The sequence below is a fragment of the Bactrocera latifrons genome, unplaced genomic scaffold (assembly GCF_001853355.1).
Source record: "Bactrocera latifrons isolate USDA-ARS-PBARC rearing strain unplaced genomic scaffold, ASM185335v1 scaffold_11, whole genome shotgun sequence".
In the NCBI taxonomy this organism is placed as follows: domain Eukaryota; kingdom Metazoa; phylum Arthropoda; class Insecta; order Diptera; family Tephritidae; genus Bactrocera; species Bactrocera latifrons.
In genome coordinates, this window is record NW_017534519.1 from 1812734 (window position 1) to 1840558 (window position 27825).

The 27825-nt window shown below is 37.8% G+C and overlaps 2 protein-coding genes across 21 annotated transcripts in view; one reads left to right on the forward strand and one right to left on the reverse strand.

Moving 5' to 3' along the window:
- Nucleotides 1-27825, forward strand: part of LOC108972617 (tropomodulin) — a 128393-nt gene that overhangs the window by 73574 nt on the left and 26994 nt on the right. Inside the window, exon 1 of one of the 20 annotated variants that reach the window (XM_018939408.1) lies at nt 23674-24082. The exons of the other annotated variants lie outside the window; for them this stretch is intronic. Within the exon in view, the coding sequence (XP_018794953.1) occupies nt 24077-24082 (6 nt within the window). The 5' untranslated portion in view covers nt 23674-24076. Of the gene's footprint in view, nt 1-23673; nt 24083-27825 lie in introns of those variants that run through there. 20 annotated transcript variants of the gene reach the window in all.
- Nucleotides 63-15503, reverse strand: LOC108972740. Its single transcript, XM_018939500.1, has 2 exons — nt 14937-15503; nt 63-1489 (listed from the first exon to the last, which is right to left on the reverse strand). Exon 2 carries the CDS (start codon nt 855-857, stop codon nt 714-716), a length of 144 nt encoding a protein of 47 aa, XP_018795045.1. The 5' UTR covers nt 858-1489; nt 14937-15503; the 3' UTR covers nt 63-713.

The window sequence follows — 27825 nt, forward strand, 5'->3', positions numbered from 1 at the left end:
TCGAAATCTGGCAACTTTTGTTTTAAATTTAGGTTGCGCTGTTTATTTTCGCTTTTTAATTAATATTTATAGTTTCCGGAATGTCATTTGTGGTTTTATTTGTTTACACTTCATGAATTTATGCATTTAATGTCATCGCGCTGAAATTCGTTTAACTTCGTAGTTTTGTTTTGTTTTTCATTAGTCGTTGCTCGTCGTTCTCTCTGTCATTTTACATTTACTGTTGCTTTTTAGTTAATTTTTTCTGTTTCCCGTAAATCTTAATTAGCTCAAGTTCCGCATTTTCGTGCTGCCTCCTCACCGGCGCTTGCAACGCGTCGCGTCACAGCTCTTATCCAAGCGAAGTGCCCACTTCTCTTTGTTGTGCTGACATTTAATTGAAACCGTGACTTTGCTGCAGGATACACTTGTGCCATAATTAATCCACACAGTCATTCCGCTGTGGCCGCCGACGCCGCCGTAATCCGACATTCTGCGCACTTACAGAGATGGCTTCAGCGCGCGACCTGATTGTCGGCCTGATTAAGCGAAACGTTGCAACGCGGATTTGTTCTTTTGTTTTTGTGCATACACCAGCGCAACAGCACTCTCAGTGGTTTAAACACTTTCTTGTGGTCAGTTTGTGCCCATTGACCGCGCGTTAGCGCCTCTGTCGTCTTGCTCTTCAATCGCGCGACCTCCGCGCAACTCATGTGTCACGTTCTGCGGCAAGCTTATACAAAACTAATATCGGCGCGATCTGACTTCGTGGTGGGCGGCTGTCGTTGAAAGGCGTAAACGTTCACCAGCAATTGCGCCATGAAAATCAGGCAAAATAAAACAATTAAAAGAATATATAGAAAGATGTCGCGCACCATGCCGACACGTCGACCCAATTCGTTGTACGTAGTGCGTGCGCGTTGCTTAGTGTACCTGGTGGCGCGGCGCAGTGAGGCGGAAGCTCGAGCGCGTTAGCCGCAAAGCTTATTTGTAGAACGTGCGTTGCCTTTTGGTGGTGCGCAGTGCGAGCAGAGAATAGTTCGTGGAATATCAGAGGATACCGCGCGCGCTGCTCTTTTTTTGATGCAATGTGGCGCGCTCAAAGGATATATTCGCAGCTGCTATCGCTTCAAGTGGCAAAGATGTGGCGGATAATAAGGGCAGTGATAATACGTTCCCCGCTTGCGGGCGGAAACCTGCGCTGAATTGGAACCGCTGCAGCCACTGTTGTCGGTGCGTTCGGATGAGTTCAACGAATCCACGCGTGGTCTATGCTTATGACTCTGCTAAAGCTATGCTTTACTTGAATTTATTGGGGCAGGTGTTGCCTTTGCCAATCACAAGGCGTGTCTGTTGCGCTCAAGATTCTGTTCAAGCTGCTCAGTGGATGTCTTCCGCCTTCCGCTTTCTAGTCGCAAACGTTTTTTCTTACGCTTTTTTATGTATCCAGTCAACCCGTTAGGGTGTTTGTTCTACTTTCCTCTCTACCAGGTTGTTAGTACGATCGAGACTACAAGTAGAAAGTAAAAAAACAATACTATGAAAGCACTTTCTTCATTACAAACAAACGTGTTGCAAGTGAAATGTTATAAAAAGTATCGAAGGAAAGCTGAAGTTGGAGGAGAACTAGAAAACCACCAACACTGAGGCGCACACCAACAGCGCGCGCACAATATACAAATCAACAATGCAAATACATAACGAAATACTTGTCGTTGCAAATGTGAAATCAAATAAAAGCAAAAGTGTAACTGTTCTTATGGCGGCGCACATGTGTGGGCGCTAACTTGGTGAATTTACATGCAACTATGGATGCAACATGCTCAACCATTGTAAGTACGACTAAACAAAGCGGCAGCAATATGCACTCCATGCCACTTCATGTGGCAACAAAACAAACCTGTGCTCGAAAATGCTCACATCCACACACTCGCACACGTATATTATATGCTACATACATTAAAAGTGCGGATTCCAGTTGCAACACGAAGTGGCGGGGCACAGCAGTGGGAGAGTTGTACATGTCCTTTGCGGCGCCTAGCCATGCAACATAATAGCGCAACGACATGGAATCTCGTATGCGCATAAGAATATGTGGATGAATTTATAAAGTTAGGTATTGGAAATGCAGTGGCGAGCATAATGACGACACAAAATATTTTTACAAAATGTTGCGTAGAAATAAATACTTTGGGAAAATTAACAAATATATTTAGAAATAGCTTTCCAAGCTGGTTTCCGGAAGCACCGCTCAAAAATGCTCCCTCGCGGTGGTCGGCATTACAGAGGAGAGCCTCGTCTCAAACCAAACAAAGCTAAAATCATCGGTTGGTAGATGATTTATCGAAAGATTTGGAAATTAGTTTTTGGCACAGCTGCAAACAAAGCATAATTTTAAATCAAATTTTTACCACAAATTACCTTAAAAAATTACTTGCAATATGACAGAATCCTTCCAACAATCACAAGGTCATCTGTTTGGAAGAACATTGAAAGCCTTAAATAAGTTCACTCCACTAGTTTCTGAGAAATCATAACCACCGACTTTGAAAACGATATTTGGAAAATACACGACTAAAGGTTGAAGTAGCCGACCGGTCTATCTTAACGGGTCGCTCTCTCAAGGTTCTATCTCCTACACTTTCATTGCGATTGACTTGAAACTTTGGTTAAATATTCTAGACATATCATAGTGTTTAAAAAATATTTGAAAAATACAATTTTCAAATCCACCTAACCGCTAACGTACTGTTTCCCTTGTTCTTCGAACCTAGTATTTATTTATAAACACTTATTACATCTTGTAATGCTTCAAAACTTCAACAATGTTTTCTTCAGGTCATTTAATAAAGAAGTACATATTTCTCACATCATTCATCTTGCCTTTAATCAGATAACCTCATTATATTGGGTAGTCGAAACACTCTTTTCGTATTTTTAATCACACTTCAATTCATTTTTCTATATTTATAATGAACTTTAATGAAGCAAATATGTACCATTTTGGTAGACCAGTTTTTGCCATTTTTCCGCTAGAAACATTATTCTATCAGCGGAAAACTTTTCTGGTTTCTCGCCGATAAACTGCGACTGCGATTTTCATCGACTTTTCTTGAAGCCGACTTTACTCCATTAAGGGAGTTCTGCATTGGCCGATACAAATGATATTCCAATGGTGCAAGATCAGGGCTCTATGGTGGATGCATCAAAACTTCCCATCCAAGCTCCCCTAGTTTTTGACGAGTCCTCAAAGACGTGTGTGGTCTAGCGTTGTCCTAATGGAAAACTATGCCCTTAATGTTGGTCAGTTCTGGGCGCTTTTTTCGATTGCTTGAGTAGCTCATAGTGGATGACTCCTTTCCAATCAAACCAAACACTCAGCATAACCCTTCGAGACTTCAATACTGGCTTTGCGACCATTTTTTGAGTTTCACCATGCTTGGACCATGATTTTTTTCGCACATTATTGTCGTAATTGATCCACTCCTTACTCCTACCACCTGTTACCATTCGCTTCAGAAATGGTTCTATTTTATTTGTTTTAAGAATCGCAGATATTAATTCGGTCCATACAATTTTTCACAGACAATTCATGTGGTACCCAAGCATCGAGCTTCCTTTTGTAGCCAGCCTTTTTTAAATGGTTCCCAACCATTCCTCCATAATTTCATCGACTTTGTCAACGAAAGGTCGACCAGAGTGAGGTGCATCTTTCACATCGAAATTTCCAGAACGAAATCGAGCGAACCATTGCTGTTCTACACGAACTGATACAACATCGTCTCCGTAAACTTCACAAATTTCATTGGTGGCTTGCGTGGCATTTTTCCCTTTTTTATACAAAAATTTCAAAATACTATATAGCGAATTTCTTCATTATTTTCACTAATTTTGGAAGAGTTGTAACTTATTTTTCCAACCTCCTCGAATTTAATTCTTTTGTTTTTTGTTTGGTTAAGTAAAGCTTAAAATCTCACCTTTCCAAAACTGTATGGTATGACACAATGTGATTAGTAGCACTGGAGATATACGACTGCAACATATCTATTGGCAAAATACAAAAAGACTTTTTCGATTACCCAATGTATATATCTATACTATCTATACGCTGCACTTTTTCCACACATTGCTGTACATGTGTGTGGCTTGCAAATGATATGCAAACGTATTTAATGCGATGGCAAACGACAAACGTCAGTAGGAAATTGAAATTTGAGGAAATGAGGAAATGGAAAAGAAATTTCTCCGCAAATATTTGCCACACTGCAAACCGTTAGCTTGTGTCCCTGCTATTCGAAAGCAGAAATTGTAAATAGCATTACAAACCAAAGACCATTGCGTGCTCGAACAGAAACAAAGCTCCGCATGTCATCCGCATTTGCACCAGCGCCGATGCAGTGCTGACCCAGAAGTGTGGGTGTGCGTGTGTGTGTAAATGAGCACATGGAAAAGCAAATGTGGATCAAACTGCTTTCAACTAAGTGGATGGCTGTGTATTACGAAGTACGCATTGCCACAAGTGCGAGCAATAACCTGATGTCTTCTACCCAGCCGCCGAAGCCGAAGCATACCTGCGCTGCCCAGGAGACCACACACCCGCAAATGATGTGGCTGTGGTATCTATGTCTTCCGCTGCGCCCTTGTGAATTTTCCATGCTTCAGAATATAAACGAGCTCCACAAAACCCTCATCTTTATTCATTACCTTCGCTGGATCGCTTTGCGCTCATCTTCTTCTTTCCGACAAATATATTTACATTTTGATTACAAGAATTTCTTAAAATTTTCCTTTCTTACGATCATTAAAACCTCCTTCTTTCCGCTTTATTTCAAATGCACACTAGGGCACACACACACACACACACAAATGAGATTTTTTAGTAAGTACACAAGAGGAATTGTGCAGTTTCTCTTTTAAGAGCGCAGAGTTAAGGCAAACGCAGATAACACTCGGTTGCTTCAGTTGGGCGTAATCACTCGAAAGGAATTCAATAATCCACTAATGCTCAGGTTCTTCCTTCCGCGTTTTGTCATTTGGGTTGCTTGTTTGGTGCAACAATGAAGCATTTGTTTTAATGCAGTTGCAAACTTTGACAGCCAGTCAGTGAGCCAGTTAGTTTGCAAACGCGGAGGGAAGTTTTTCAAACAATAACAACAACAAACTTTATTCACTGCGTAACTTTTTCATTTATTGCTACACACTATTTGCCATGAATTAAGTTTGGGCTGCTTTGTTTTTGGCTGCCGGCAAGCTGTGCATGCCACACGCATACAACTGAACTTTGTGGTCAGTTTGCGATGCCGAAATGGCATTTAATAGAGCGCCACGGTGTATTCAAATAAAATGTTTTGTTGATGGCAAAGCACAAAATTCAAATGAAATCGTTCAATATTTGTTTGGTCAATATTTTTTCAAGAAATTCTAGCACATATTGTTTTTGTTTTTGCGTGAACATTCATAAATAAATGCAAACACTTGTTTTTGACTGCCAAAAAAGAAGAGTAAGCGCTCGAATTGCGATATTTAAACTTATGTACTGTTACAAACTTTAAATTGCGTTCACACAATGGCCGAGTGAAGCCGAAGTTTTGATAAACTCACAAATACAGCTAAGCGAGTCGCTTTTTGCACTCATGTTAGCGAGGAATTGTGTTCAATTTATGCCGTGATACTTCAAAAGTTTATTTAAAAATTTGCAAATGGACGAAAATGGATGCTATATTGTTAATTAAAAAAGTATTGGTAAAAATTAAATTGGCCGAAATATCCAACAAGCCATTAATTGTTATTAATAATTACAGTTGTGGCTCAATCACTCAGCACATTTATTGTCGCGCTGTAAAAGTTTATATATTTTGTAGTCGAAAATGAAATGGAACATATTGCTCTACCACTTTTTGTCATTTTGTGCAAAACTTTCATCAGCAAAAATCGAGATTTCCAGAACGGAAGCGAGCGAACCATTGTCGGCACACGAACTGATAGAGCATCGACTCTGTAAACTTCACAAATTTCATTGGTAGGTGGCGTGGCATTCCTCCCTTTTTTATAAAAAAAAATTCAAAATAACGCCTTACTTACTCCTTACTTTCTCTCATTTTTAAATAGCTTTTTAAATGAGGCTTAAAATCTCACCTTTCCAACACTACGGCCGCAACGACATCTATACATAGACAAAACACGAAAATACTTTTCCGACTACCAAGATAAAAAAAAATTATTATGACAAAAAAAAGTACCCGGAAATTGTCATTTAATTTCCCAGCGTAAATGATATTTAAATTTTTGTTTTTTGTATTTTTCTAAGTTGGTAGGAACATTCTTAATTACTATGCCAAATATCAACCAGTTTTCATTCAGCTGCTGCTCACCTCAGTAGAGTGTTGCGATGTTTACAATTAATAAAAATATCGAACAAAGAAGAAAAAAGAAAAAAATTATGCTCAGAACCATTGAGAATGTGAGAAAAAGGAGTTTTATTAAATGCTCAAGCCTTCGAATGGTACACAGCTTTCAAAAACGATCGAGAGATCTATGAAGACATGCCTCGTTCTGGACGACCGTAAACCTCTTCAACAGAAAAATATTAGGAAATGTGAAGGATATGGTGCTTAAAAATCGTCAGGTAAGTGTTAGAGGGATGGCTAGATTTTGGTGAATATTTTGGGTATGAAACGTGCTCGACTCATCTCAATAAAGCAAAATTTTTTTCTAACAGAGTACCGTAAATAAATCTCTTTGGACCTGCATGTTCGTGCGAGTTCCGACGCTACTTGCATAGAGAGCATTATATCTGAAGATGAGATGTGGGCTTATGAGTTTGACATGTAAAAAAGTCAACAATTATTGGTATGAAAGGAAAAAACCAACTGAAAACCACGACAAAGTCGCTCAAAAACCAAGGAGGCATTTGCATAAGAATATACGTCGAAAACGGCCAGAATTGTGAAAGCACAATTCTTTGTTTCTACGCAATGATAATGCACCATCGCATCGAACCACGATTGTGACCGAATTTAAAGAAATTTGGATTCGTGAGATTTTTTCTTATTACCCAAACCGAAATTGACTCTCCGTGGAATCCGTTGTCAGTCGATCGAAGAGAGAAAAGAAAATTCGCTTAAGCTGAAGGCCATTACAAAATTACTTATGAAAGATGTTTCGAGGACTAGAAAAATCGTATAAGTAATCATAAGTATAGTATAAGGGGATTATTTTGAGGGCAACAATATAAATATTGATGCATAATTAAAGGTTTTGCGTTTTATTTACTATTCCGGGGTCCTTTTTTGTCACAATGTATAATATTAAATTCAATATGTAAATGTGTGCAAATAATTTTAACGAATATTTCAACTACAGGCGGAGCCCTTTTAGTGTTTTCTCTTTATACATGAATGACTACTTTTCGGATCAATTTAATTTGATCCTCAACTTGATTATTAGTTTAGCTATTTTGCTCTTTTTGCCACCTGCAATCACAATTTTCCATTCATTAAGGGGGTATTCTAGGCTAGAGGCTCGAATTTCGAGCTTTTTTCAACAATTAATATAAAAGAAGCACTAGATATTTTTACTATCAGTATTTTTATCATTTATTTATTAAACTTTGAAGAGTACACAAAATAAATTTTAAATTTTTTTTCATCGAGTTATGCGTTCTTGAAGGAAAGAGGCCGTGTCCTCATCGCCATGATTTCTACCCTTGTCGTCATCTGAATAATAAAACAATGGCAGATTCTTAATGAGGACCAATGTCGCTATGTCATGAAGTAGCAAAACATTTTTCCATAAAATGGGTTACTCAAAAAAAAAAAAAGGTCGATTTTTTCACTAATTTTTCAATTTTGTCGATTTTTTTTTTTAAATATTTTAAATTTAAAATTTTTTATTTTTTGTTGCTTCTAGTGATAGAGATATATTTAATGAGTATTCATGCCAAATTTCAAATAAATCGCATAAAAAAAGGAGTTTTGAGAAAAACGCGTTTAAAGTTTTACGTTAAGTTTTCTTAATTGATAGATAGATACATAGTTCGCTCAACCGGTCCAGTTGCCACGTCACTAAAATGGCTACAACTTTGAAAATAATTTGCGATTTGAAAAATCCTTTTAGGGAGATATTTTTGAATATCAAAACTATTGAATTATGAAAAAAATCGATTTTTTCAAATTTCTAGACTAGAATACCCCCTTAAGCCGATATATTAATATTAAAATTATAAGTAGTTTAACCTCTATGACTGATTCACCCATACAACAAATACTACGTAAAATAAAATAGTGAATAAATTGTATGTAAAATAAGCAAAAATATTTAAAAAGTTCTATGAGCCCGCATGATTTTGCACAGCTCAAAGCCTTTTGCACAATTAAATGTTGCTCATACAACTTGGCGTCCAATACATTTCACACTTACATAAAAAATCATATATTTAATTGTGCTTGCAAAATGGTGGCATGCACTATGTAAATTGAAAGTCGAAAGAATTCATGAAAAATTCTCAGTTAAACTGGTTCAAAGAGAAAGAATGAGAGACAGAACTGTGAGATATTTGAAACAATTTAAAAATAAAGAAAGAAATCGCTGAAAAGTGATTCTTAAACGATAACAATATTAATTAAAACTCTGTTGAACAAAAATCAGAAAACATTTGTGAAAAATACGAAGATAAATACTAAGATTAGGTTTAGTCAGAGACATTCTTGATGAAATTTTTCCATCTATCAATTGAAAACAATAATAATGCTACAACTTAAAGTGCAATGAAATTGTTGCGCGCACTTCTCCCGCATTGAATAAACAAAGTGAGCTCATAACTCTCATAAAAAGTAACTTTCACGCGAAACCACGTTTATGTAAAGAGCATAACGCCAAAATAAATAAGCATATGTTTCCGCAGTTGTATTTCGCTGCCATAAATTCACTTTCACCCGTGTGGCAAAGCGCTTTTAAAGCCCGCTGAGTATACTGTTGAACATTCGCTCCAGTGAAATATGGCACACATAAGCAACGCTCCGAACTCGTGAACATTTTACGAGTATTTAAAGTGCTTATGAGATATAAAAATACAAAGCAATTGAAAATTAACCCAGCACAAAGCCAAGCGGGTGTACATGTAGAGCGTGGTTAACAAAAAATTACTCGATATAGATTGACTGAAGGCTAGCTATCAATACTGATAATAAAAAAATGATTTAAAGAGCCCTTACAACAACTATATATTGAAGATTCCTTCCGAAAATCTAGATCTTCCGTGATTTCTCAAATGCATTATTCTAACATATTCGTATGCTAACTCAGCTGGTTTCAGTATCGCTTCAAATTGAACTAGTTTCAGTTCAAGCTAAGAAAAACGCAACTTTCAACGCAAAAAGTAACAAAGATTATTCGTATATATTCGAGTATGTATTAAATATTATCTTCGCATATAACTCGAAATGAGGCATGTATGAGTAGAAATCGTTAAATTATCATTTCCTCGCTGTTGTAAAATAAAACTTCAACATAACTATGTCAATTTGTCAAATGAGTGCTCGCCCGTTGAGAAAATGCCGCCTCGCCCAGTGCGTGTGTCATGGCATGTATCAGTTATTCATTCAATCATTCTTGCCTGCACACAGTCATCCCAATAATCCACCACTTGGACTGGAGACAGCGCGTCCGAACCAACAACCAAAAGCTTACCGTTAGCGAGCAGTTAACAACAAAAGCGCTCAGCCAGCTATCAGCAAACCCGCTGCAGCCAGGCAGGATATTGAGTATTCGAGCGGTTAAAATGCTGCCACAGAGCGCACACGTAATGACAGTTGCAACTTGCTTCAGCTTCGCTTCTTCTTCTTCTGACCAACCTTTCAGCTTTCCATGCTTATCGTATATTTGCAGACTTCGCGTGCTTTAGTTTTTTGTTTGCAATCCACTTACATTTTTTATGAAGCTACACACGCACACAGCCACACACACGCAGGCTCGAAGTAATATGAAGTTGAGGAGCTTTTGCAAGTGCGTCGTATTAGAGCGGCGTCTTCTTTCGCAACTTATGTTGGATCTATTTAACTAATGACTTCGAGTTCACGCAAAGTTCAAGTAATCTGTCCTAAAGTTGTTAAATAGGAAATGGATCGCAAGGGGAGCCTGCAGCCTGCAGCCAGACAGTCAAATGAGTGTCAACAGCAGCACAAACACTCGCTGAGTTGGCCGTAGAATATTGAAGATTTGCAGTTACTCCAATTAGACAGCTGACAAGAGCATTGAGAAGCCTCCGAAGGAGTGCTTAGCGCATTAGGGAAACGCCAAAAGGCAAGTGGGATAAAAATAAGAAGCATAGGCACAAGAGCTGCACCACTACAGCTGCTTATTTGCGTAGGCTTAGCTGCGGCTCCACATCAGTTCATGGAAATTTACACTGTTAATGAAAAAAAGCCAAAAAAAAAAAACACCCTAACTGCCGTCCAATGCCAGCAAGCCTATGAAATTACAAGAGTAAACATGCTAAAATTAGCAACAAATGTAATTCTTAGCACATAACAGTAACAACCACGCCTTTCTACAACACACACGCCTCGCAGGAAGAGCCTGGCATTTGTGCAGCCGACGGGCGCCGAACTGCTACTGGGAGTTTGCGTAAATAAGGAAGTACCAAATGTGCTCCCTAGTGAAACTCATTAAAAAAGTTTGTCAAATAAGAATGCACAAAAGAATTTCACAATCTGAAGGGAATGCGAGCACTAACACTCAAATTGATGCTAGACTTGTCAATAGTAGGGGTGTATGCATAGCAACCCTGCGGGGAAATGGGAAATAGTGACGTGCCGACTTTTAGAGTATCAGTTGTTATGGGCATTAATGAAAATTTTAATGATATTTGCGTTCAAAAATTAACTCAAGTAAACTTCGAATTCGAAAGAATTCTGCTCAACGGTGCTTGAGTGGCATTTTTTAATTGCTTCGCATAAAATACGATTGGAGCACGTAATCCTCGTAATCTTGAATACAAACCACAAGCAGCACTTTTCAAAAACAATGTGTTTGCTATTGTTGTTGTAGTCTAAAATCATTGGGATTGAATATGATCAGTTGAGGAATATTTAGTAGAGGAGTAAAGGATATACTGAACCCTATCATTAAAAGGGTCTGACATGCCAGGGCCTCTCGTCTGAACTCTCACATGCGGCGCTGCTGCCGGCGCTAAGCTGTCTAAAAGCTTAGTGAATAAATGTTTTGTTGTAGCTCTTACACATAAGTATAAAGTAGTTATAGAAGCAGTTGAGCTTTCCCAACGGGCAGGCGCTACAAATAAGGCACATATATACATACATACATACACGCATATGAGCAAAGTATTTTCCCTTGTAGTAACTTTGGCGATAGTTCTGTGAGGGATATAAAATGGTCTTTTGTATGTTTTGCTATTAAAATAATATAAAAGTTACTAGGAAAATAAACTATATTTATGTTTATATGTATTTTTATAAGAAATTTAATAGTTATTGTTAATTAAAGTTTAACTGCTTTTAGTGTTTAAAGGGCTAAGGCATGCCCTGCCTTAATATTTCTAAATCTTTTGACAGAAGCGTGTTACACATTCTCGCCTTTCGTGGTTTGTTTTGTGGTGTGTGCATTTAAAAGAATACTTGAATATCGAGGCGAAATTTATCAGAAAAAAATTTCCATAATTTCTGATTTAATTTTGACAGGGTGCTAAAGTATTATAAGTGGCAACAATCGGTTAGTTGTTCTGTAGTATTGGGTATTTTATCAGGTTAATATTGAACGTATATATGATCCATTGAGTTTCTAAGTCAGCGAAGGTATTTTTTTATTATAAGAACCAATTGACTTGCTTCAAAATATATTTAACTTGCTTGCTCGACCATCTATGGAAAGTGAAGCCTTTCAGTAATGCTTCACGCACTTATTAAAAGTATTGGCTAAATTTGAACATGTTGCTGTTATTTTATTTCTTTTTAAACGAAAAATCAACTTTCAAAGAAAAGTACTCTTGTTCATTACCAAAAGGACTAAAGCTTCAAACCAAGCACGCACGCAGACACCCAGCCTGGCATGTAAGTAATGACGACTAAACATTTAGCGCAACGTCTGTATTCCTAGACTAATGTGCGGAAGGAAACTGTCAGTCGGCGAAAAAATATGGAGCAATTTTTTACCCAACCCATAACAAGGAAAAGTAAATAAGTTCTGGGATTTAAGTGCCAACAAATGTGTGTGGGTTTGCTCGAAGTCACCGAACCATCAAGAAATCGTATGTAAAACACACAATCACACATACACTTCCTCTTGTGTAATAAAATAGCCTTTTGATACTTTCAAGAGAATTAGAAGACATAAAAACGAAGCGAAATCTGAAGGCATGCAGACGCGCCCAAACAACTTGTCAGTAAGTCACACGCAAATCTGTCGCAATGTTCGCATATATGTTCAGTAGTCCTTGCCCACATCATTCAAAAACACGCTCACGCTCGTGCGTAGGCAGTCGCCAGCTGTTGAACTGTAATTCCCCACACGCCACACTATCTTCGTTTGGCAGTCCGTCTGCTATCATATCTGCCAATTGCTTTTTCGACGTTATCTCTGCGCTTTGTCCGCTGCTCCAGTGCTGGGTTCAACAAGTCGTTGAGGAAATAATGGCCTTGTCGGCAACGTCGTCTGTTACAAATGACAAGATTATAAATTAGAGTTGTTCCGCCACTAGCGCATAGCACACAAAGTAATTGAAGTTAACCACAAGTGGTGGTACAAGTGTAACAAAATGGGAAAACATCGATTTGATGGCTTGCAATTTGGTGTAATTTTTTGATGATTTTAAGAACTTTTGACTTAAGTGAGGATAAGCTTAATATACGCTCGTTAAACGACATAATGATTGAAGAAGTGTTTTATAACATTTTGTAGTGAGTTTGTAGCAAGTTGCATGTAAACAAATATAGAGCAATAATAGAGTCATAAAAAATATTGAAAACAACAAAAAAATTAACTTCGGCTGAACTGGATTCATAATACCTTACATACCTTCATATGGCGGCTATATGCTATAGTGGTCTGATCTAAAGAATTTCTTCAGATATTGAATTATTACTTTAAGGAAATAACCCAGCCAAATTTCATGAATATACCAAATTAAAAAAAAATTCCATGCAAGTACTTGTTTCCGACCTTTCAGTTTATATGGTAGCTATACGCTATAGTGGTCCGATAACGGTCGTTTCAAAAACTGACCATTCCACTGGAAAGAACACGATGTGTGCAAAATTTCAGGTCGATATATCATAAATCAAAAAATTAAGACTAATAATATATAAAGACGACAGCAAGCCGAACATGGTTAAATCGATTCTACTCGCCACGATAATAAATTATATACGTCTATCGTCAATTAAAATGCAAAATGAGGTAATATGAGTTCAAAGGCGAAGAGAAAACGATATAATAGAAACCACTCATATTGAACCCTAATTCGAGTTTTGGTTATAAATTGGTTATATACTGGTTATATGTGATAGAAAATTGTATGCTACATTTATGTCATACGATGTAGTGAATCCTAAGCAATAAAAAACTCAATTTCGATTTTTTGTTGTTTTGCGTTTTAGGAGAATATATGCTATATAACCCTATATATAGGGTTTTCGGCAGCTGCTTATATGTGTTACAAACTTCGTGATTTAACTTATTACCTATTCAGGGTATAAAAATTGTGGAATGGAATTTTTTGAAATAAATAAAAAAATTTTACAAATTTTTTTTTTATATTAGACATTTGTTTTTCTATATTCTATTAAAACAATAAAATTAATTTATCGACTAGTGAACACCTTAGTCGAATTTCCACTATTGTTTAAATAATTTGTGTTTTTATATTTTCCAAAAATTTAAATATTAAAATATATAATTTTTTTAATTTCTTTTTAGTGATAAATTGTTTATTAAATCAAATTTAGCTCACTAATTATTCGTATTTTTTGATAATTATTTTAAAAATAATTTTTTTTTTATAAATTCGAAAAAAATGTTCATTTTATGTGTAAAAATATTTTAAAATTAATATCAGTCGAAATTCATAAGCGCCTATAATCTACAGAAAGAACCTGTGCTTAGAGATGTGCTCTGGAAAATGTACAAATAGAGATTTCTTAATTTCACATTAAGTGTTTCGAGAATATAAAACAATTATATTTCATAATAATTTGAGGAGTTACATACATTCATATCTGACACCATTTATTATTATTATTTTTACTTTTTTATTATTTTTATTTAAGAGAAATTTTCGATTCACTCTTTCGTCCAAATATTGTATCGATATTTGTTTAATAATATTTTAAATATTTTTGGTATTCTTAACTATTCCATAGCTAATATACTGCTAACAATATTTGTTGTTGCACTTTCTTGCTATAATATTTATTTTTACTTCAATTGTTCGATTTTAAAGAATCTTTCAAAAAATATTTGTAAAATTTTCCAAGAATGCTCGCTTTGCTTCCGCCTACAAATAGCTTCCTGCTTATACAAACACATTACTCCAGGGAGCTCATTAATCAGCGTTAGCCACTACTGCGGACGGACACACACTCTTAATAAACCGTACACTCCGAATACGCAAACATATCAAATACCCACCGGAACACACCGCCACTTGCGTTGTCCTTACCGCGCTAATATGCCACACTGTCCGTTGATACGAATGAAAATAAAAAGGCTAACGGTATAAAAACACAGAAACACAGGCATAACGGCCAATATAAGTGGAATGCGAGTCTACTAAGTAAGGCAGCGGAAGAGTAGTATAGATCTTTTTTACGCCGATGTATTTTAATTCGGAGAATATGTGCAGGATCACTAATAAAAACGCGGGCGAGCTGCTGCCGTGCGCCTTTTGTTTGCGTTTGAGTGGGATGTTTGGGTGAGCATTCGCCTGTGGCAGCCTCCTTACTTACCCAAAAGTCGCTGATGTGTTAAATGTCCTCCGGCTGTGGTTAACACTCGAAAATTATCCTTTCGCTTTTTGCCCGGCACTTCGGGCGCTGTGACTGATGATGCTCGGTTGCGTTAGGTAAACCGCTCGAACCGCTCGAGCCGCTCATGTGTGCTTAATCTGAACCAAATATTATTAGTGTTATTGTATTAAGCTCTAATTCCGTTGAGTGTGCGTGTGGACGCTCGGTCGCAATGCCCAAGTTTTTAGGTGCATATGCGCTCATTAATTTAAGAACCTCATGCCAGTTGCGGCTTTGCTGGTAATCCAGCGAATCAAGCGGAAAAGCCGACTGAAATGCAGACGCCACAAACCAATCACCGCGCCGCACCTGCGGCACGCAAACCACACCAGTCAACTATATAAATGTACCGTTACGCGCACACACTCTTAAGCCGCACAGCTGTTTTCACGTATTTATTTGTTTATTTATTTTCACTTTCCTTCGTTATCTCTTCACTTGATCCTTTATGCGCCCATTGGCTCACATTAAGCTGCCCCAGAGCCCACACAATCAAGCAATCACAGAAGCGCCCATGGCGTTCACGTTCAGTACGCGTGCGACAGTGCGTATACTTGACTCGCGGAGTATTGAGCAAACGGCACTTTCACTTGACAACACTCGGCGCTTTCACTGCGACTCAACGCGCGCTCCAACTGTGGTAGGCATTTCGCTCGATTTCATTCACAAAAATTTCACTTAACTCTTGGTGCTGCTGCCTCTTCTTCTTCTTCGGCAACTTTACGAAAATAAATGCGAACGCTTGTTGGACGCTCAACGAATGCTCTGCACTATGGCAAAACTCGTCCGGTCGCTTCGACGTTTCTTACGCGACTCTGCTGTTGCGTTCGCCTTCAGTGAGTCTTATATTCGTACGCCCGTCTGTTTGTTTGTTGGAGTCCTTTCGTTTCTGATCGTTTCGGTTTGTTTTCCGCATGTTTGCTTTTTGGCCAGCCGTATGCGAATGTTATTGCTGTAGTTGTTGCAGCCATTGCGTTCGTTGGACTTTCGTTATCATCCCATGCCACATGTGCTGGTGGTGGGTGGTTGTAGCAACAGCAACAGCAACAGCAAAAGCAACAGCAACAGTCACCGAACAGCGACAATGGCCTCAACAAAAAACGAAAAAGAAGCACAAAAACACCGAAGTGCACAGCCGGCTTTGTTTGTGTTCGCAGTTAGGCACAGAAGCCGATTTGTTCTGTCGCATGGAGTCGCGTTTTCGCCATTGTTTGCTGCCACTTCTGTGTTGTTCTTCCGCTTCTAGCTTATGAGTGCTTTGAAGGCAGGCGGCAGCGAAAGTTATGTAGCTAAGTCACTGCCTCTTGGTATACTTCTTATGCGCATTTGCTTTACTTCCTTCCCCACTTTTCCCTTTCACCTCCAAATATCCTAACGATGCCATTTAAGATTTTTTGCTCTGTTTTCGATTTGTTGTACCGGCCTATACGCGCTTAATGCTCATTAAATTAAGAAAATGCAAGTGGGATGAATTTGTTGGGCCTCGGTAAGAGAGTAATTGGCAATGACATGTGGCACCTGGGCGCTGAAATTTTTGAAAAGTGGACGTGATCCCCCCTCTAACAGGTTTAATGTACATATATCCGAAACCACTAATATTACAACAATAAAATTCACTCAGGACAAATCTCTTAAGCAACGCTGTAAAAACACTGAAACACTGTAAAAATTAGAGATAATTCCGTCCACTCGCCATATAACGGCACTATTCCCTAAGCATCCCTACCGACACTGTAAATAAAACGGCACTGTTAGAAAGTACTAAAAGCGCGATAAATTAATAACTAATACTACAGACATTAACGTTTTCCTCTGAGATGAGTATGATGAGACTTTACGGGGTGAAAATTGGACAATGGCATAGCCCCACCTTAGATGAAATCACTTATCTCGGCACTTCGTCGAACGTTTTCAACCGAATTCGGTACATAACATTTTTCTCATATTCCTATGTTATAGTGTGAAAATGAGCAAAATCAGGCTACAACCACGCCTACTTACCATATAACACAATTTTGATTTTTTTTTGGAAAGTCTAGTATACAGATCAAGAAGCAATTTATATAGCGAGACAAAAAGTGTCTGCGAAATATGTAACTTTATGGCCAAAATTTGTTCAAATCGAAGCGAAAATGTTCAACAACCGTCGAATAAATAGACCCCATTGCCTACTGTTGTCTTTTTACATAAGACAGTCATATGTCAGTATGTTTCAAATGAGTTGTATCGGGTCAATACTTCTTTTAACCCCCATACATATGTATGTATATACATATATATATATATATATACATATATATATATATTTTTTTTTGTATTAAATCGCCATAAATTTCACTTTTTGAACGCCCATCAGCAAATCCAGTAAACAAAAAACACCATTGAACTGCTTCCCACACTTTACACCCATTTACATAATGCGCAGTTAAACAAAACGATATTTCCTAAAAATGACTTTCCACACATCCACACAGAGAGAGCAACGCGTTGTCATTGCTTCCAGCTCCAACAAGACATACATCGCGCCCGATGTGTTCAATTTAAAAACAATTTCCATAGGTCAACTTTGTGGTCAACTAACGTGCTCCGCATACGCCCGCATCGGTACGGAAAAGTCCATATTAGCACATGCCTTTCGCGCGTTGCCAATTTTGCAATTCCGCCAGCTTTTTGTTTGGTTGTTGCATTGTCACCGTGACAATTGCAAGCTCCGCCGCAGGATTGGCGGGTGTTCGCTGAACTGCAGCGGGACCAAACGGCGTTCGAGAGCCGGCAAATGCGCTACTTGGGGCACGTGTGGCTTTGCCGTTGTTCAGCTGAGTGTGTGCGCATTGCGTATAGTGTGGCGCATGGCGAGCTCTAAGGTGCTTGACATGTTGCATGACCCATAAACATACAAATCATGCAACGCGTCGCACATCAACTCACGCCAGTTGGCTAACAAATTGACTCCGCAAGTGTGCGTGAAGTGGTGCGTGGCGACCCGAGCTGCACGACGGTGCGCCGACGAGTGTGCGAAAACGCAGAAAAGGTGCCAAGTATTTTAAACATGCTTCAGAAAAGTAGTTATTGAAATTGTAACTCAACACGCAAGCATTAAGAGTCGAGCGCAAGTGGAAAGCGTATAATGCGTATCGAAGGTGGGTTTTGTATTCAGGCCATGTTCTTTAGGAACTAATTGTATGGGACAAGCAAAATTTACGCCTCCAGGTTGTCACAATTAATTATTATTTCAATGAATATTGCTCCCCAAACGTTCACAAGGAGATTAGATCATTTTATGTGCCGAATTTTAAATTCTAGCTCACTTCGTCTTGGCATACACCACCCACAGTCTCTGGAACGCGCTTTTCCAATGGCGCTTTGTCTGTTTGCTGCGCGCAAAAAAGCAACAAAGCGTGAATGTCTGAGATCCATATAAGCTGACAAAGTGTCAACGTCATCAGCAGCAGCCGGCAACGGCAAAAACCTATGCTGCAACAACACGCGAATCGGGCTTAGTCAGCCAGCCAGTCAGCCAGTCAACCAGCTCGACGTACAGTTGCTGTCATCGGCGCGACACAAAATTATATAAAATAACATGGCGTGCAACGGCACACATGTACATATCGATACACACTCTCTACTCTGCTCTGCTCTTATTTTTATTAGTCAACAGTCACTTCAACGTCAGCGTCCATGGCTGTTGTGTGTCAAAAAGTTGTTATTTTAATCCGGAAGCTGATGGAATTTCCGGCGCGCAACATTTCACTGGCACGGCACGCGTAATGTAGCAGCTTGTCGCCATTAAGAGTCCGGCAGCCGGCAAATGGCAAGCGGCACCGGCATGCAATTTGTTTGGCTGCATTCAAAGTAGGCATTTCGTGTGCCCTTCGTGACGAGAGCGCACTTTCTTAGGTTGATTACCTATGTTTGGTCTTTTTTTTAATTTTCTATTTTCGCCTTTTTTCTAAGCAAAACATTTTTAAATTCACCTTATCACAGGCACTAATGTAATGGACTTAAGTCGACTTTCGTCGCCTTCTTCCTCTGTTTCCTCTGCTGCGAACGGTAGGCGCTCTTAACCAATACAGTTTCCTTTGCGGAAATGACGTTCAACTTCCGGCACTGCGCTCAACTGAGCTTTGAGTAATGACGTAAATTGGCGGCAAAATCACAGGGTTGCCGTTGAGTATAAAAATGGGCTTCGTAACTTGAGTGAACAGCATACTGTCGCCCTTTCAAAGCGCCTCAACGTTAACTCAAGCTTGTACCACTTTCGATATGTGCAACTCAGCAAACGTTTTTCCGGCATTTCACTCTTTTTTTATCCTTAATGTTAGCGACGTGTTAGCAACCCTATCGAATAGAGCCATCATTTTGTGCACTTCTGTAGCTAACGGTGTGTGGCGCTGATTCCTCAGCCCTAAAATTGACGTTTTCACTGTTTGGAGAATATTACCTTGAACATATTGGTATTGAGCTCCCCGATGTCCCCACTGCCTCCAGTGTACATTAAACAAACGGGCACTGAGTTCCTTTCAATTTTGCCAATTCAAATGGAAAACGGTACAACGAGTACCGTACAGTAACAACTACAGTTAATTTAATTTTGAAATATTTCAACTGTGACGAAATGCAGAGGACCGAACTAGCATCAGGCACCAACCCGAATTTCGGGCGCTTTTCCTCTTCCCTTACACGGGCAGGCCAGCAATTCACCTCGAGCGAGCGCTCTGGACCGCATAGTGCCAGCAGGTACGAGCGTATGTATGTGCGCGTGTGTGTGTGTGTGTAGGTGTACTCGTATGTGTGATCAGGTGCATATGCCAAGGAGTTAGGTTTGGGCGCCCAAAATGCGCGCGTCAATGGTTGCGGCGAATGGGCGGTCGCACAACGTCGCCTAATGGGAAATCGATTGCAGTAATTTGCAGCTACAACTCAATTTAAACGTTGAGTTTATTATATTTCTGATTTCCTCCCATTTAGTATTCGTAATTAAATTGCTGTAACAGCGGGAAATGTGTGTGCTCAGCCGTGAGAACTGTTCGTGATGGCATCACTTGAATTTCGGGTGGGCGCACCAGCGATAACGGTACGCGTCGCGCTCTTAGTGGCCATGCAAATGGCAATTTCCACTTTTTGTAGTAGACGCCACTGATTTATTTATAGCAATTTGACGGTGAAAATTATAACGACCGCGATGACGGTCGCAAAGCGTTCACCCACCTACGCACACAGCCACATATACGCATGGAGGCTGCTGAACCTTTTTAGTTGGCTTTTTGGGCTGCGAGTCCTACCAAGTTCCATATACTACTTTTTATACGAGGATTTCTATCGATTTTTCAATTAGCGTCACTGCCAGCAGCACAGCGCTCACGGACGATTTAGACACCCCAAAGCCTTCAGCCGCAATGCTTTGGCGCCGAGCGGAGGTGACAAGTGCCTTGCGCCTCACCTTTGTGCTAATATTTTACTTTTTGGGTGTTTTATATGTGTGCTTTGAAATTCCTTAAACGCTCTGTCATGTCATTTACCCCAGCGCCCTTGTTGTTGTTAGTTACGGCTTTTGTTGTGCTGTCAGCTGACTGCTGACTGCTAAAAATACATGCATGCCATCGCATCTGCATGTTCGTGTGCGTGTTATAATACTTTCGTATTTTTGTGAGTATTTCACACATTTTTAATATCGTTGTTTGTCGGTATTTGATTATAACGGGACGCGTTTGAGGTGCTCCCAAGCAAGAGTGCCGCTGGAGGGATGTGTGCTTTTCATTTAATTTCACTGTGTCATTCAGTCATTCGGATTGCATGTGATTGCGTGTTGTAATGCTCTCGTGAGTGCTGTTACATTGTATTTGTTGTTGTGTTGCTCCAAGCGATTCGGCACAGTGGCTTCGCTTGATCAATTCCGAGCGAAAATTTAGCTCCAGCACAAGTGGCTGCCTGAGCTAAGAGCATATGGAAACTCGATTCATAAATTAGCATTTTGCAGACAATTGAAATTTTGGGTTGCTCGGGAAAATCTCTTTTGAAGCTAACCAAACCATAAATAAAGTGACACCATAGTTCGATCTGTATTATTATGAAGACATGTCTCAATTCAGTCAGTCAAAAAAGCAAGAAAGCTGCAAAAAAGGGTCTAAAATATGAAAGCTCCCTGAAATTTGTGTTGCCACAAATTCACCAACTTCAATGCGATCTATTCATCGGTTTTATTATGATTTGTTGGATATACTAGTTGGCAATGAATTGAACCTATAGTACATCTATACATGTATACGGTATACAAAGTGATTTTTGGGGTAAATGCTTTCATGCTCCTTAATATATTTTTCACTTCGAGAGCCTTGCATCGAGTTTCACTGTTGTAAACACAACTGCTCCTACTCGCATGTATGTGGGAGGTTGTTGTGCTATTTTAAACGTGGGAATGTCTGTTATCATTTCAACTGAAAACGTTTCGCTGGAGAACTGCTTTGTCGGTTGTAATACACTGCAGAGCTCAAGCCGCAGATATAGTAAGTACTTGTCTGCATCCATAAATTAGAGTATTTAGTCGTCATTGTCAGTTGAAAGTTTAATAACAAAAAAGAAGAAGAAKAATAAAATCAAAAGTAAAAGTAAGAACCGTTTGTCGTGCGGCAGACAAACTTTTGTTTTTCATTGCTTTCGTTTTGTGTTTTTCATGCCAGTGTTGCTTTCGTGTTGCCGTACTTTATAGAGAACGATAATTGCACGTCAAGAAAACAACAGCTTTTTTCAGACACTGCTCTGAAAGAAACTCTTTCAGTCGCAGCGCTTTCCCACATGCACAAGCCATTTTGAGGGTCAGTAGGGTAAAATAAAATTAATTAGATACATTTAGATACATCTCCACTAAGAATATATTGCGCTAAGGCCGGGATGCCAAAGGTCTCTATATAGAGCTTATTATTTTTCAAATAGACTTTCTCCTCATGCAGTTCTGGGTAAAATAATTACCAGTATTAAGAGTTTAGAAAATAGAGATTTCTTCTAACTGTAACCGAGTCCAATTTCGTTTCGATGACGATAGATCTGCTAAAGAAAGCACGATGTCCTTGAAGACTTTTAGAAATTTAGCGCACCCCCTTCTTTTTACTGTAATAATTATTGAAAGAACGACCTTTGCTTATATAGTGATTTAAGACGTTCCGAAGACTTCGAAACAATCAGAAGATATTCCTGCAAGGCAACTTGGAGCACATAATTTCGCACAATTTTCATTTCGTTAATCAGGTGCGTAATATGTGGACGACATTAAGCATTTAACCGTCAACTTAATTTTCGGAGAGCCACATACAAGCACGCACCAGATATGTTGTAAATGTAAATATGTACATATGAAGGACGTTGCGAGGGAAGTAGGTTTGCAACTTGAGCTCCGCCAGTGCTCAAGGTGAAGGTAATAACGATTCCTATTATCTGCATTCCCGCAATGGCTTTTAATTATTCGAAATAAATGGCGAAAAGCTCAAGCATACCTATTTTAAACTTTTTAATGGCGAGTACTTAACGGTATAACGACCATGTGCAACATTGCTGGAGTCAAGGAGCTCAGCGCTTCCATTACTGCGAGTACATTTCTCTGTTGGCATAAATTGTCCGTCCATATATCTCCCCACCATTCATGCTCCTTTTATTTCTTTGTAAATCACGCTTTCATGTAAAAATTCCCCTTTGAAATATTTTGAATTGATTTATTGGCCAGTGGATGGTAGGGCGGCGGCGGTGGGGTGCCCAACATGTTGCACAAATTGGTCTCAACGATGGGCAATCAACGTTTAATTCGCACATAACGGATATTTTTGTTTGTATACCGCAACAGATAAATACTGCTGGTACCTGCATAGGTGTGTATGCATTGGTGTAGATACATATGTGTGAAGAAATGCATTGGAAAGAGAAAAATATTTTGATTTCCTGTGCGCACATTTCATCTACATATATATATGTATTTGTGTATATGTTTTTCTGTATATTTGCACACAAGCAGCTTGGCAAATTAACTCTGAAATAAAAAGGATAAATAAACTGGATGTGAAAAATCTCCCTGAACTCGGTTTTTCCGCCTACATTAGTGCAGTGCTTATAATATTTAGATATAAAGTAAATTTACATTACGATTTACAAGATGGTCCAAATACTGATCGACAGAGAAATCTTTCTTGGCTTTCGGAATTCGGTTTGGGCGACACAAGAGTCCGTGTGTGAATACAGCCTAGGAGAAAATTGTGTTCTCTCAAATATCACCTCATACTTTCCAAACCACATGTGTATATAACAATTATATGTTAAGTTATATTTAAACTAAATAATTATGACAGCAAATTGCTCTGATTCTATTTAAAAATGATATATCTGAGGTTTAAATTAAACCAACGAACGAACACATTATTTTCTAATTTTTTAAGCTCTTCCTTTCCTTCTAAAATAATTTATGGATGTGCGTACTTTCTGTATTCGCTCTTTGATGATTAAAGTTATTATTATTAATGTTTAATATATTTAAATTCCTTATTTATTTTAACAATTATAAACAGCCTTTCCGAACGTTCACTTACAATTTCCTATTTCGTTTCTATTGCTCTGAGTCACCCTGCTTTATCGGTTTTAGCGTTCCAGCGTGTCAGCGGCATTTTGCAACATTGTTAACTGTCTTCTTCTAGTTGGATGGTTTGTTGTATTTATTTCTTATTGAGTATTTTATGAGTGTAGTCGATTTCGCAAATAGTTGTTAATATCGCGTAGATTGAGTTAGTATTTTTATTATTAAAAACAAAATAACAGCTTATATTGTGCGGAGGTGATTTCGCAAGTTCTTCGTAAACAGCAAAATATTTGGTGCAGAGAGTGTATCCCTTCAATAGGGACAAGTGAGAACGGTGTCAAGTGTATATGTCACAGCGTTTACGTTCACGCCCAAACGAAAAAAGTGGCTTGTATTTTTATTAAAATTAATTGGTGTGATTGAGCTTTAAAGCGAAAATATCAATTAAACTTAATTTAAGTGAAAGGTTAAATTCATTAAATAGTGTCGACTGAAATTTTTATAATTCCTGAAGGACATTTGAGATATGGAGGTGAGTAAAGAACTTCAAAATTTTGGCGTTAAGAAAGTTGTATATCACCACAGTTGGTTGATTGCATTCCAAATACACAAAAAAGTCGGAATGTTAATGTTTTATGCTACTATATAAAATAGAATACAGGTAATTTTATTAATAGAAAAATTGAAAAAATATGAATATATATCAGCAAAAAACACTTGGCGACAGTCAGCCCAGAAAGAAGTCGGTGTTTCGTGCTTGCTGTTGTTGCGATTACGTCAGTTCACAATGATTAGCAACTAGCAACCGCTATTGCGATCTCATTTCAACGCCCCGCAACATAGGGGAGCTACACAAATGTTTGTTATTTGCATTGCTCATCTTGTGGAGTTGCGCTGTGTCTCTGTTTTCGCATATCACCGGTGGTGGTGCCTCACTGCTTGAAATTCCTAGCTCCACGATAACAACACTTGGTTGATGGTTGATGCTAAAAGTGGCGGTGCTGGATGTACAAGCTACATACATGTTATGTATAGAGGTCATAATCGATTTTGTTACGAAGATCACCACGTGCAGAGTGTGGTGTGAAGCAGGCACAGCAAAAGGTGTCGTCATCAATATTTTCATTGCTTTGAAATGCTCGTCATCAATTAAATGCTCTCACTATCTTTATGAGCTCCACTCCATGGTACTGTTATTTATACTTTTGCTTTTACGTACTACCGTGTTCAGTTTATGTTGGCGTAGCAAGGAAATAAAGACAAAACAGTCGAATATACTTAGATAATTGCCGGCTTGAGGGCTTTTTAGTCTGTTGACGCATTCGACATATTACATGTTCATATGTATGGTTGTATGTAGCTGCGTACGCCCTGCTCAGTGTTTTGTTTTTCTGTCTCCATTATTTGACAGCTTCACATTACTGTTTCTTCTTTAGTAAGCAAGTTTATTTAAGTTTTATTTTGCAATAGTTTATTTTGATTTTGTTTTATAATTATGTACATACATATATATGTACAAGCGTGAATAGTTTATTGTTATTATGTAATATTCGAAACCACTTTCATTCATTGGAAACGCAAATTTATTTATGAGTTGTTGGCGCACAATTTTCAACACTTATGTAATTACCCAAGCCATATTGTAATTTGAATACAATAATATGGGTTGCAATTATAAAATCATAGTTATACATATATACAAACTATAAGACATATTTCATTATGTTATAATATTTTGCAGTTACATAGGCATGTTCAAACATACTATATTTCGCTGTTATATCTGCGATATATAGATATATAGGAGAGCCTAATTTATCCAAAAATCAAATGGTGACATTTACAGCCAGACTATCAAACAAAACATTATACAGTTAAATTTCTTCTTTTTAAATGTTATTTTATCTGCCGAAATTCTCAAAATTCTTTTTGCAATTGACCGTCATACAATTAGATTGATCTGCACAATACATATGCAATAATGCGCTATGTATGTAAATATGTGGAGCTATATCTTGACACGCATTTTCTTATCTTCATACCAAATTGTTTTCTTGCATTTTTTGCAAGTATTTTAGAAAATGTAATTGTCCGTGCGTGGTTTTCGTGACGCACGCTGGCAATTTATTGCAAATGCGATTAAGTCGTGATTAATTACATTGGTAAATATACATATATGCATTTGATGTATGTACATACTTATGTATGTATGTATATTGCCTGGCCCAGGGTAGGGCAATAATCGAAATAGCTTGGCAGCCGACCCATCGCCAGGTGTATTAGTATTAAGTATTTACGCTGTGACGCCTCAGTGTCAATCAACTCGATGCTTGTCGATAATGTAATATAGATGTATACATATGTATATGCATATATTATATACTTTGTGCGGAAGTGGTGGATTTTGCAATGGGGAAAAAAAGACGGTAATAAAAAATGTAAAAATGAACTCATGCACTCCTGCTCAAAATAATATTTAAACAATACTTTTTCAAGTAAAGCTCATGAATAAAAGGTTTTATTTAAATTTCTAAGAAAAACGCAAACGTACTTATATTTTACAAATATTGACAATCTTATTTAAATAAACTTCATTAAAAAAAAAACGCAAAGCAAACAAATTTAGATCCAAAAACATTTCATAGCTAAAATACTCTTGCTCAAAAAAATAGGTCCACTTTTAATAAGACAATTATTTTGGAACAACAAATTATGATAAAACAGTTTTGTTGTATATTTAACATTACTCAGTTAATAGCCAGTAGACCCACCATTATTCTGGATTACTTTATTTATTCGTTTGGGCATACTACTGATTAAAGTCTGACAGGTTTCTTTAGGTATCTCATACCAAGTTTTTTGTATGCACTCCCATAACTGGTCTTTGTTAGAGAAAGATTCGACTCGGCAAATTTTTTTATAGTTCTCCCCATAGGTTTTCTATTGGATTTAAATCCAGGTTGGCCACTTCAAAACGTTAACATTATTATCCTCAAAATATTTTTAAACCAGTTTGGAAGTAGTATGGTCATTATCTTGCTGATATACCCAACGTAATGGTAAGTTTTCTTCAGCATAGGGTATCATGGCATTTTCAAGTATTTCCTTGTACTCCGACGCTGTCATTTTGTTAGTTGTCCGGTATATAGGACCTACTCCATACCAAGAAAAACATCCCCACACCATGACGTTTCCACTTCCACGCCTCACAGTTATTTTTGTGAATCGAACGTGAAACTCCTTTCCTTTTGGACGACGCACATTTCTTTCACAATCGTTTCCAAGCAAATTTACTTTCGTTTCATCGCTCCATAAAATGTTTCTCCACTTTTTTGTTCCCTCAGGTCCTGACCAATCTAAATGACTTTTTGCAAAATTTAACCTCATATCTAAATTTTTTGATCGCATTAATGGAGCTTTCCTGGTTATACGTCCTGGTAGCTTGGCCTTTTGCAAACGCCTGCGAACTGTTTGGGCACTTACTACATTTCCAATTTCTGTCGTTTTTACAAATAGTTACAATGTGGCAATAAAGAACTGTACTTGTTTTTTGTGGCCTTCCACGAGTCTCCCTACTAAATTTTCACTCAAAAACATTTTTTACAAAATTATGAGACCTTTCCATTAATTTCCCAATTTCCCGAAGCGATTTTTCTTACTTTCTGTGGTTTGAAACCAGCCGGGCTTCTTCAACAGTGCAATGTGACTTCCGACCCATTTGATTAAAAAATAATTTAATTTATCTGCAGCATTTTGAGCTTTACTGAAAGAAAACTTACCAATTCAGATAAAAAAATTTTAAAAGTGAAAAAGTAAAATTATAATTTCATATTTTGAGAAGTATCTAAGAAGCTTTCTGAAAAAGGTAGTAAAAATATTTTTTACCGACACCGACCGACAATTTCAAATAATATAACATTTTGAAATAAAAGTTATCGATATTCCCAAAAAGGTGACTTCATAAAAAGCTGTTAACAAATTGATTTCAAAAAAGCCAACTGATTATTTTATAAAAGTGTGATATATGTACATATGTAGCTACATAATTGGCATCTGATCTTTCTGTTAGCAAAAAAAAAAAAAAATTAAGTTGTCTTGTAACTATTTTTATTTTTTTGGGAATCACAAATGTTTCTGCTAATAACTAACTCACACTTATTTTACAAGGGAAAAGAAATTGCACAATTAGAACTATAAATTAAAATAATAACAAATATCCAAAAAAATTAAAATAAATTAGTTTTGTGGTAACATAAATCCACCTAGTTTAGCATT